The 12,973-nt window shown below is 32.0% G+C and overlaps 1 protein-coding gene across 2 annotated transcripts; it reads right to left on the bottom strand.

Annotated features, from left to right (window-relative positions):
- Positions 1-5,001: 5,001 nt before the first annotated feature.
- On the bottom strand, positions 5,002-12,232 carry LOC135957574 (uncharacterized). Of its 2 annotated transcripts, XR_010576409.1 has the most exons (4): positions 9,288-12,232; positions 6,971-7,785; positions 5,484-6,349; positions 5,002-5,350 (listed from the first exon to the last, which is right to left on the bottom strand). XR_010576409.1 is itself a non-coding variant. In XM_065508349.1 (3 exons), the coding sequence occupies exons 1-3, from the start codon at positions 11,414-11,416 to the stop codon at positions 5,550-5,552; spliced, it is 3,744 nt and encodes a 1,247-aa protein (XP_065364421.1). In that variant the 5' UTR covers positions 11,417-12,232; the 3' UTR covers positions 5,002-5,549. The 2 variants fall into 2 exon arrangements, 1 of the variants encoding a protein (XP_065364421.1); XM_065508349.1 differs by having other exon boundaries at positions 5,002-6,349.
- Positions 12,233-12,973: the final 741 nt, after the last annotated feature.

Genomic DNA, 12,973 nt, shown 5'->3' on the forward strand with positions numbered 1-12,973 from the left:
AATTGCTATATTTGACTACTACTTTGTTTTTTTACACTACTACTAATTATTTGATGTAATGTAATTTAATTAAATCTTTACTGGTAATTTTTGTTTCTCATTTCGATAATGTTTAAATTTTTACTAAAATTGTTTGTTATTTGTTATGTTGTTTTCATTTAAATTTAAAAGGTTTCATTATTTTATTAAATTTTGTTTGTTTTTATTTAATTTTTCTACTAAATTTTTGTCAAAAATAAAGAATTACGTGCTTTTTATGGTTTTAGCAAATAATTTTGTTTGTTTTTTTTTTTTGTTTGTAATTAATACTAATATTAATAATAAATATGTTGTCTACCATGCTAAAAATTAAAACATTTATTTATATTATAGTTATTTAACAATAAATTTTATTTGGGAGGAGGGAGATTTTTTTATATTAAATGCAATCATTATATTGGTTTGGGTTAAAGACGGGCAAAATTAAGGGCAAAGCAAAAATATTAAATAAATACAAAATAAATTTTTAACATAATTTTAAAAGTTTAAATAAAAATTGTCTTTGCTAGCTGATTTTCCTTACACAGTCTGTGCTTAATAGCTCTGTGTGTGTCTTAGCTTAATGTAATGTCATGACATGTCATCGGAAGAAGCCAATTATCAATACATATATTCAACAAGGGGAATCTATAATTTAAGAGATCATTATAATATGTTCGTTCGCTATAACCGGGGGATTATTCGTTTAGAAATATGTCCTTAATATTCAACAAAATACTTTGTTCAAAATGTTTATTTGCTCTTATGTGATAATTGTAATAACAATAAACATAACACAATATGTGACAGACCTGTTCACAAAATTCCATTACAATCGAAAGTGGAATTAATTCCGTATTTCGCTTCTCCAGAAAAAGTAAAACGAAAATTTGCTTCGGAATGAAACCACTTTCAGTTTCAGATTGATATTTCTTTGTAATTATTTGTTTTTCTAAAATTTTTAATCAATTTCTGTGCAAAAAACTTTACTTTTGTTTTAATTATGAAAACTGAAAGTGATTTCATTCCGAAAGAAATTTTCGTTTAACTTTTCCTGAAGAAACGAAATGCGGAATTAATTTCATTTTCGGTCGGCATGGAATTCTGTGACCTGATAATGTCACTTTACTTTGATATTTTCTCAAATTAAACAAGCTTAATCAAAGAAATATTTGTTCAAAACAAAGTGAAATATTGAGTTTTTAAAAGTCTGGCTTATTTTGTCGAATATTAGAATAATGAAAACTATCAGCCCAATTATGAATAAAAAATTCCTCGGGAGTTTGTTCCCCGGGAGTTTTTTCTCATTGAAATTGAATAGGAAAAATGAGAAAAGGGAAAAAAAGGGAAATTCATAATTGGGCTGTATGACTCCCGATTAATGAAAATCATTTAAATTGCACTATAAGTACGTGAAATTGACACACGAATACTTATTTTTGAGTCGTATAATCCAAAATCAGAAGATAAAATTTTTAAGTTTTTATTGCCAATTGCTATTTTATATTTTAATTTAAGGAAAATATGTACTTCGAAAACTCTTTTTTAAATGTTTCATAAAAATATTTTTTTTTTCAAGAATTACTTGGTTTCAAAAAAGTTTTTGAAGTCTTTTCCTTAAAAATATAATTTAAAATTATTTTGATATACCATTTCAGAATTTGAAATTTTGATAAAATTAAATGATCAGTAAATTTGCTAGAGGTGCGTTTTTATTACTCTTTGTGCAATTTTACGGAAAAAGTTAACCAAAAAGGCAAAACGTTTTATTAATGGCAAAAATTTTGCCTTTTTATTACCCTTTGTGCAATAAGGCAAAACATTTTTGCTGCTGAATACTGCAGTTTCTGTGCCCTGACTAAAAGTGATAAGTATTTATAAAATGTTGCATTCGAATTCAATAAGAGGGGCTCAGTAGCAAAGTAGGTCTGGTTTGTCATTAATTCTTAAGGGCAAGCATACTCGTTTTCGTTTTTTTGTATTCGTGTGTGATGTAAAGCTTCGTATAAGGGTTCTTGTTCTATGTCATTTGTAAAATCCTGGTGGAGACCATAAAAAACTTATCGATACTGATGTAGTATTTTTATTTATAACTCAACATTTGAAATGGTAGCGGAAGTGATACCTCACCAATTAATCAGATGGTTTAGGCGTTTCAGCTTCATATATGAATATATTGGTCGACTTGGGAACCCGGCAATTTGTGTGTCGTTATTCTCCGCCAACATAAAAAGGGAGCGTTAGTAAATGCAGTAATATTGTATCACTGCAAAAAGCATATTTGCCATCAATGCTTTACGTCAAACGTTTTTTAATGCAAATTGTTGGCAGTGAGGCCGCAAATTTGGTCAAACAAAGCCACATTTAGTTATCTGTTGCAAAAGTTTGCAGGTCGTGGAATCAGTGATGCAAATTTACAGCATTTATGAACTCACCCAAAATAAGAAGAGCTCGATGTTGACAGTCTGTGACGGCCATGCTGTTTTGGCGGCTTCTGGCAAATCTGTTGTTTATTACTCTGTCACTGAATTGGACATGATTGTGTAGCCACACAGCAAGCGTTACTATGGTCATTCTGCATGAACGATTTCAGGGTATGTTTGTCTCTAGCGGAGTTGAAGTGTAATGGCATACACATCGTGGGTTTTCACCCCGATAGAGTTTTTCTAGTAGGGGTTTCTATGCCAATAAGCCGAAATATCAAGCAATCAAAGTCAACATAAACCAGATCATCTCTCAAAAAGAGAATTTATGTGGAAAACATTGAAAATTTAACCTCACAGATCCGTGCCACCATGTTAAGCAACGTAGGGCACTTGAAAGATGAATATCTCACACTCTAAAACATTCCATATTATTTATAGGGAAACATTTTGCAATAGTTAAGGGTATATTTTGAAAAGGTAACCATGCGACATATGCAACAAAAATCGAACGCTCCATTATATTTCGAATTTAAAAAAAACTCAAAAATTAATATTAACAGTTATATGATGGAAATTGAACAGATACAAAATGATCGATTTGAAAGAGTGTGATTTTTTAACCAGTGGATTATTTATGCCATTCAAAATATAGATCAGATATGAAATATCAAGTAATTTAAAAGATTTTAAATTCCATGCATCCGAATGACCAAGAACTGGCCACTCATCAACCATTGCTGCTTCAACAACGACAATTAAAAGTGCTATATTCGGCTGTATCAAATCTTCAAATAAATATTGAAACAAATTTGTTGATGGAAAAAAAGGTGAACAAAATCAAGGTCTGGGTTTTTTGCATTTGTTGGGCAGAATTTCTGGATTTTAAATACCATTGTTTAAATACATAACTTTTTGTTTGAGTAAATATTTCGAATTGTTGCAAGATAGCTCTTGTTAAAAACAGAACATGATTCAAAAAGAAACAGGGAATTTAAATAAACAATTTTTTATAAAAATCTCTATAAAATTTTATTTCAATACTAAAGATACTATAAATGATATTTAAAAAAAAAATAAAATAAAATGAGTGATACATGAAGAAAGCTAAAGATAAAATGAGATTGCACTTGTTAAACAAAAAAATAAGATAAAAGAAAAATAAATTTAAAGGGAAGAAAAAAATATTTAAAAAATCGTTGGGTTTGGAAAATCACATTTTTGTATTTAAACATACGTTCAATAAGTATTAATGAGTTAAAGACGATACTATTTTAAAACATAAACAAATAATAATAATAGAAAATAAAGGAAATTAAACAAGAAACTACTTAAAAAGGAAAACTTTTTCTTAAATGTTTGGAAAAAAAATCTAAGCAAAAAAGTAAAATATAAAATAAAAAAAATAATAAATATTGCACTGGGAATTTTAAGATCTAAACAAATTGAGTTCTTACCCTGTTGTTTATAAATGAAAAAGAATTTTAAAGGATTAAGGGCAATTTAATAAATGTTTAAGGAATTTTTGTAAATTTTTTTTAAAATGTTGAAAAAAAAGTTTTCCTTTTTGGCTATATTTAGGTTTATGTTTTAATAAAGTTACTATTATTTATATCAATGATTATTTATACAATAATAAAATCCTACGTTTTGTTATTAAGTTTAAACTACGCTAAAATATATATATTTATATGATTTGATTTTGTTTTAAATATTTTTTATAATTTAATTTAATTTTAACATGCATTCATCGGGCAACAACAGTTTGGATTTATTTTTCCTTTTTTCAAGTTTCAAATTTTAAGACACCAAAAAAGAAAGTATGTATTATATGGTACATATATGTATAAATATAGTAGTATATTGAAAATTCTATGACATTTACATACACACATTTGCATATATATAATTTTAAATTATAAATTTAAAAATAAAAAAAAATCTTAAAAAGTAATTGTTAAACATAAAAAAAAATAATCAATGCTGTTGTTTTTTTTTGAAACAACAAATGGGAGATTTAGTTTAGGTGGGGACAAGAGACAGTGTTGAGAGTTTTTAGCTTTTTTAGAAAAAGAAATGAGGGGGGGGTGTTAAGGAAGTAGAGTTACTTATAAAATAGTTTTAATAATTAAAATCAATTAATAATTTCACATTTACGACGCTTATTACAACTTACAAAATTATAACATCAAATTAAACAATTAATTAATTAAATAATTACACATACAGACAGACACACACACACATAATAGTAGTTATTAAATTTGTTGTTTAAATGTATAATAATAATATTAATATTTATATTGTATAAATACCGAAATTAAATTAAAAAAATATGTATGTAAGTATGTATATATAAAAAAAATCCTTAAACAACTACTTTTTCATAAAATCATAAGAGTTTAAAAAGTTTTAAACACAAAAACAGTCATTTAAAAAAAACTAACCTCTTTTGTTTATTTGTTTTGTTTTTTTTTTGTTTATGGTAAAGAGAAGTAGAACAAAGGCCCAGAAAAGTTTGGTTTTAATCTAGGTCTATGGTTTCTTAACGAAAGCGACATCACTTCTTATTCTTTTCTGGTTCTTTAATGCGAGGAGGAGTTAAAATTCTTTTAACTTTAAACAAAATCCAAAATAAAAACGTTTGGATTCGATTTCCTTTGTTTTCGGTTTCTTTTTTTAACCGTAAGGGGGTTTTTATGATTTTTTTTTTGTATGTTTGTTTGTTCTTTCTTTTTTAAGATTAATAATTAAAATTATACAATTATGTGCTTGTGTTTTTTTGTTTTGTTTTCAATACTTAGTAAATTTGTTGGCATTTGTTTTTTGTTTTTATTTTTTTAACATGTTTCAATGTTTCGTTACAAAACACATGTTTGTTTGTTTGTTTTTACGCTAATAAAAGAAATCTGTGTGGGGTGAAAGAGAAGAAAAGAAAGTATTATTCTTTTTTTTCCGACCACATCTATGATTCCAGGATTCAATATTTATTTATGATTATTTTAATAATGTAGTGTATTATATATTAACTTTTAACTTCACCTTGATTCTGTTGTCGTGTTATCATCAACCATCAACTAGTACCGGTGACGGTGGTATGTCTTCCAATCAATTATAAATGAAATTGGCGGCATCACATAAAGCATTGCTGTCATCATCAAATTTACCGTTTATTGTGTAATTCGAACTTGTGCCATAGCTCCACTCCTTCTTGATGTAGTCGCCATCGTTGGTCGATGAGGAATTATTGTGCAGAGCTCCCAAAGAGTTGTGATCTAATCGGAAGTCATCGTCGTCGGCATACAATTGAGCTGGTATTGTGTCGGGTATGGAGTGCTGATCCAAGAGATACCCATAGGTGGGCAGCGAATGGGACAAGTCCACATGATGGTCGAGATCGTTGTCGAAATTGGACATGCCGAATTTCGAACTGGGTGGCGAGTGGGGCGAATTGGCGGAGGTGTCATCGAAGACGACTTCTTCTTTGATCAACATCTCATTGGAATTATCACCGGAGACATAGAAATTCGGTTCGGTTTTGATGGCTGTCGTAGCCAGGGACGGGGAAGATTTCTCATCTAATATATCATCGTCGTCATCGAAGTGACGGCCATTATTGACACTCGGATGATGTAAATTCGTATCATCATCATCGTCATCCATATCGGCCAGATGACGACGCCGGTGGTGATTTCGGTGGTTATTGCGTTGGTGGTGATTGTGGTGATTTTGATGGTGATGATGATGGTGCCCATTGAGGCTCGCATCATGATCACGTGTACTGCGTATTATCGAAGAGGAACCCAGGGCGGCCGAGGCCAATGATAAGGGTACTCCGGATTTAGAGACCACAACTGAAGAGGAACATGATGTCGATGAAGAAGAGGGCGATGGTGAAGGTGAAGTGCCTTTAAAGAATTAAAATACAAAATTAATTTTCTATAAAATTTAATTTCTTCTCCTGGGGGCAAATTCTCGCACTCGTAATCGAAATAAAAACTCGTTCGTTATCGAGCACAATTTTTTATACATTTTATTGGATATCGAATAAGAGAATCCCAAAAATAAAAAAAAACTCGCGCTTTCGATCGTGTTCGACTGCGGTAATTAGCCCCCTGAGTATAAAACAATTAAGAAAGCTGTATTCGACTGTGCCGAATGTAAAATATAAAAAAATGTTTGGTATTGATGAAAAACAAAGTTTTTTGAAAAAAAAATTGTTTAACTACATTTTAAACCCATTTGTACATCGATTTATATGATTTTCAATAACAAAATTCTCGAGATACCCGATGTATTGATGTATCGAATATGCCCGTAAGTTATTCATAAACAGTGAAGCCTTTTTGGGATGTCTATAGAAACACCCTGAGTATTTGGTGAGAATCGAACACCCATCCCTCAGACTGATAGATAGTCCAATACCATCCGATAGAGTATTTCGGACAAACCAACATTGTTAAATCTACACTAATCCATGTATACTTTAAAACAGTCTTATTAATACAAAAAAAAATATAACCCCTTACCTCTATGTTGAATGGCACTGGCAAATACTGAACTTGATAAAGATGTTGCACCACCAGTCGAATGTATGATAGGAGTTTTACGCATCAATTGCTGTTGCAATGCACTACTACTGCTGCTGCTGCTTGTTATGTGACTACTACTGCTATTATTATGACGTATGACTTGAGCATGATGTTGCGGCTGTGACGTTTGCGACAGCAGTGTATCAACACCTTTATTATCGTTATTATGCAAATAGTTATTAATCACAATGGCTCGTGTCGGTGTGCCGCCATTCAACAAAATCTGTCTAGTCTGTCGCAATTGTTCTTGAGATGTATTCGACGATTCGGATGAATCATCGCCGGTGGCTGAGACAATTGTATTCTTGACACAACTAGTTGTTACATACTGGTGGCCATTCAACGAATTGAGACCATCGCTCATGGCCGAGTTCTCATCTAAATCATCGTGCATCGAGTGTTGACTGAGCAGAATATTGCCACTGGTGCTGGGTCTCTCCAATGGACTGGACGCTGTTAGTTGGGGCTCCATTTTGATGATGGTCGAAGTGGGTGAATTGTGAGCACTGCTGGCACTGCTGCTGGAACTTGTATTGCCGCTCGTTGTGGTACTGGTGGCTGTTGACTTAATAGTTGACGTTGCTTGTGACGTTTGAACACGTTGATGGACTTGCATGTGTGTTTGCAACGATGATTGAGTGTGCAATTTCTTTTTACAGATTTTACATTCGAACGGAAAATCGCCAGTATGAGTGCGAGCATGTATCTTGAGATTGTAACGTTGACCAAAACCTTTACCGCAAACTTCACATCTGTGGGGAAAAAAAAGGAAAAAATTGTATTCATTAATAAAACAATTCATACCCTCCAACTAAATATAATGAGAATTACAAAAACTACACTGGAATATTCATATTTATTTTTATTTATTTTATATTTTATTCAGTGTTTGTTATGGGGGCTGATCAGATGGATGTAGTTACAAATTGTTACCTTTTATAATAGGAATAAAGTGAGCTATACGTGCAGTTTTCGATATATTTTCACTAAAAACTTATTTTAATCACAGAATTTAGGATGATTCAAAACAAATATTTTAGTTTTATTTTATTTGATACTGTTTGATCTTACAAAACACTTGTAAGAGTAAATAAGGTCGAACTAATTTGTGCTAAAATGAAGTGGTTACGCTTTTTTGACTCAAATATTCTTATGACTTTAGAATATCATAAGAATCAATAATAAGTAGTGCTTATAATCATGTTAACCGAAAAACCGGTTTTTCTTCAAAATGTCGGTTTTTTTCGAACCGGTTAATATGAAATGTTGATTTTCGGTTAACAAGTTTATTCGGTTTATATCACTCGGTTAACCGGTTTTTAAAATTTCGGACTAAAATCAGTAAATCTAATGTTTTGATGAATTTTTTATAGTCATTTTATACAAATTATATCAATAATTACAATGATTGTAAATAGTAGAGGACGATAAGTTTCCTTAAAATCTTTATCAGAATCAATTACACACAATGAAACTATGAAAAATTAAATTCCGCATAATTCTAGAAGTTTAGGCTAAATCTTACTAATGATTCATTAAAAACTTAATGGTGATTTTACCAAACGTTAAATTGAATTTGATGTACATACCTTCCTTCAATAAATTTGACTTCATTAGTGTGTTTTTTTTTTCTTAAAATTTATTTTATTTATCATTTTGTTAGCTTAGTGTACAATCATGTACAAAAAACGTTCTGTAACAAGTATTATATATCTAATAACATATTTATACTCAATCCCATTTGAAGACAGTATAACTATTAGTTAGCACCTAACCAGACTACATGTTAATGGGGGTTATAGTTTAATATTAAATATTAACCATTCATGACTACTAAAAACCAAAAATATATTGGATATTTTATGTTTTCTACATAATGTCGGTTAACAGAAAACCCGGTTTTCTAAAAAGGCCAATTTTCGGTTAACCGACAAACCGGTTTTTTATAAACTCTAATAATAAGCGTTTATACTTTGTTGGGTCTCAGTTAAATATTTCGCAATGTTATTCACGGAATGAATGACAAACTTATATATATATACCTTCATTTAACACTTTTGATTGTGGAGGGTATAAAAAAAGTTGTATAAATAAAAAAGTTAAACATCAAGTGAAACTGTTTTGTGTGTTTTATTTGCAAAAGCCTAAATTCAGATAAAATATATTATAGAATATTTCTCTAACCTTCAAAAGAAGAATCAGTTTGATAAATTTAAAAGAAAAAATAAAAATAACAAAAATAATTTTCACTTACTTGTGCAACTTAACGCCTGAATGCAATTTCGAGTGTCCCCTCAATGATGCCAAAGCGCTAAATTGTTTGCCGCATATTTCACACGTCAGATTAACATTTTCATTGTGGATCTTTTTGTGGACCTTAAAGTATTCGAAACTCATGAATTCCTTGTGACACACTTCGCACTTGTACTTATGACGTTCGGACTGTTGTCCGGTGTGCACGCGCATATGTTTAATGAAATTGGGACGAAAACGAACGACACGACCGCAAATTTGACACTCGTATGGTTTGCAGCGAAGACAGTGTTTCTCGTAGTTTTTCAATGATTTCAAAACCATGTTGCAGATGGCGCATTTCATGTTGTTGGCATGGCCGGAACGATGAATTTCGAAGAGTTCTTTGTTGTCGAATTTCTCAACACACTCCATGCACTGATATATTGTGCCGCCACCAACTAGGGTGCCTGGTGCTGACGGTATGGAGGTGGACGATGGTGAGGCGGACGAAGAGGAGGAGGGTGGCGAGGTGGATGCTGTATTGCGGGTATAAGCTGCCTGAGCTTGGGCTGAAGTTGATGCAATGGGATGCTGTTGTGTTGAATGGGTTGAAACGGATGATGATCGGGGAGGTGGTGATCTTGTTGTTATTGTTGTTGATATGGCAGCATTTGTTGTTGCAGACGACGCTGATGGAGACGACGACGAGGAGGACGTAGTAGAGCCGCTGTTAATAGTCATTATTGTAGTTGTTTGATGTTGTTGTTGCTGTTGCTGTTGTTGGTGTACTTGTTGAAGTTGATTCTGTTGATTGGTCGTTAAAGCATTTGCCAGCATTTGATGGGCATTGGAAGTTTGAGTTATGGTTGAAATTTGTGATGAATTCCCTGTATTATCTGTAGTTGTGGTTGTAAGCTGCTGCTGCTGCTGTGGTTGCTGAGTGGTTGTAACCATTATGGGAGTTCCAGTACCATTGGAACCATTTCCCATGGGGGCAGCCTGTAGTATTAGTTGCGTTGTCTGGCCATTGGCACCAACTTGCTGTTGCACGACATTCAATACAGCCATCGAGCCATTACGACTCAACACCGCAGGCATACGTACCAAAGTGGTGCCGCCCACATTGGCTACGCCATTACTAATGAAAACTGGACGTCTTTGAAGATGGGCTAAAGCTTCCGAAACTGGCACAGTTACGGTGCGTGTGCCAGTGCTCACTATGGAACCAGCGGGCAATACCAATTGAGTGGGCTGGCCATCGGCATCGGTAGTGGTGACTGTAGTGGCGGCACTGGTGTAGGCCAAACGTGGCGTATTTTCATTTGTTTGCACCTCCATATTTTCCACTTTGATCTGTGTGGCATCTAAATGTGGAGGATCCTCGTCTAATTCAGCAGCCTTGGCCTCTTCTTCGATATCTTGCAGATTTTCATCATTCAATTCGGGATCTTCTTCGTCGTCTTCGGTTTCCAAAGAATGATGATCCATTGAGGCGGCCGCAGACAAGGGCAGGGAATTGTAATTGTGTAAATCCGAGGAGCGTACAATGATACCGCGACCATTAAGGAAATGATGTTGCGGACGACGCTGTTGTTGTTGCTGCAGCTGTTGTTGTTGTTGCTGTTGAGTAGAAGTTGTATGATGTTGTGTTGTTGGTATTTTTGTTTCAATTATGGACTGTTCGGCGTCTTGACTGGTTTGACTTAAATCGGAAGCGCTTGTTATTGGTGTAGTTGAATTCGGTGGGGTATCTAATTTATAAATGGCAGCTGCTATCGTTTTCTTAGCAGCTGCAGTCGATGATATGGCCCCCTGAGAATTGCTGGTTTCTGTATCCATTAGTTGATGACCTACTTCGTTGGCGGACGACTTGGTGGTCACTTGGTGTTGATATAATACTTGCTGATTGTGTGCCGGACGATGTGGCTGCTGCTGATGATGGTGGTCATCGTCGTCATCATCATCATCTTCGTGCTCCATGGGAGCATCTTGTAAGATAAATTCGATTTGTTGTGACAATGCACTGTCATTCATGGCCATTAGGCCTTCTAGATCCTTAGAAGCCATAGAGGAACCATTGCTTATTGCAAATAGCGAGGGAAGACTGCGCGAAGATAAACCTCCAGTTGTATTATTAGAGCCATCCATATTTTTATGCTGCTGCTGCTGTTTTTTTGATGTGTGTTTAAGTTTAATTTAAAAGTATTTTCAATTGTTTAATTCTAGCATTTAGTTTTTTGTTTTTTTGTTTTTTTGCAAAAATTCTTGTTACAAAAATTCTTCAATTATAAAAAATGTAGCGTGTGTTTTTTTTTATTTTAATTCTTTAATTCACATTCATTTAAACTAATTATTTCGTTTTTAATTTTCTTCTTTTTTCAGAGAATGTTTTTCTTTTTTGTTTTGTACTCGTTTATATTCATTTTAATTTTTTCCACTAGAAATTTTTTCCTTTTTCATAAAGCATTTATTTCTTTTCTTATTTTATTGAATTTATTTGTTTTTTCTGGTAAATGTTTTATTAATTTTCCGAAGTACTTTATTTATTAATTAATTTCATTTTCTATTTTTAACAAAAAAAAATAAGGAATTTATTTTACTACGCATAATATTTTACTCGATTTTCTTTTTCTTCATTTTCCTTTTTCATTTAATAGTTTTTCAAAGTTCACCTTTTTCTCACACACTCACACTCACACACAAATTTATTCAAGCAGTCAAACTCTTTTTTTCCATGGAAAACGTCAATGATTGAAATAAATTTTCTTTGAAAATGGAAAACTTTTTACTCGTTCCTCTTTTTTACTTTACGTGATTTTTTCTTTGTTTCTCTGTTTGTTTTACCCAGCAATTTTCTTTCATAAACAAAATTTGCACAACGTTTATAGGGTTGCACTCAGATTGTAGCAAATCTCAGAGTTGTAAACATTAGTAGTATACAAACATGGTACTATTTTTAGATTATTTTATATGCGTTCAAGATGTGAGTTTCAAATTAGATAGTAGATTAGATAGTTCCTTTAAAAATAATTACATAAAATGTAATATTTGATAAATTAATAAATGCGTTCATTTATAATTAGATCCACTTAGATCTTAATAACAAACGTTTTATTTTTAGTTTTTAAAATATATGTATGAGCTTTTATAAAATCCTTCAATTGAATTTAGTTCTTAAAATTGTATATATTATTCCCAATAAAAGGAAAGCAGATCAGATCTTTTGAGACTTCAGGCCAATAGAGTGCAATATAGACGACAGTAGAATGGAAACTTTTTTAAAACTATATTCCGCAATTTCGGTTTTTACTGGCATGACATTTTACAAAATGTAAATGTATGTATATTTCTAAGATAAATTCAAATTTAATAAGTTTTCTTTAAAAATATAGCAAATTTCAAGGGTTTTAAACATTAAAGCCTAGTACTCTGTTCATATTTGAGAGTACAGAGTACTGCTTTTGCGAAATTACAACAAAAATACATTTATAGAATATGGTATACTTCTTAGCATTGGAAAAACAATGGAATCTTTAAAACTTCTGCAATAAAAAATTAAATGAAGCAAAAAACTATAGGCGATAAATTCAAATAATAATACAGCAATCAAATACAATTAAAGAGGCGTTGTTGAGAGAACAGAATATAATGAGACTTCACCCCAACTACATCCATATCATAAAAAATAATATGACTGAAATCATT

The sequence above is a fragment of the Calliphora vicina genome, chromosome 4 (genome assembly GCF_958450345.1).
Source record: "Calliphora vicina chromosome 4, idCalVici1.1, whole genome shotgun sequence".
Classification (NCBI taxonomy): Eukaryota; Metazoa; Arthropoda; class Insecta; order Diptera; family Calliphoridae; genus Calliphora; species Calliphora vicina.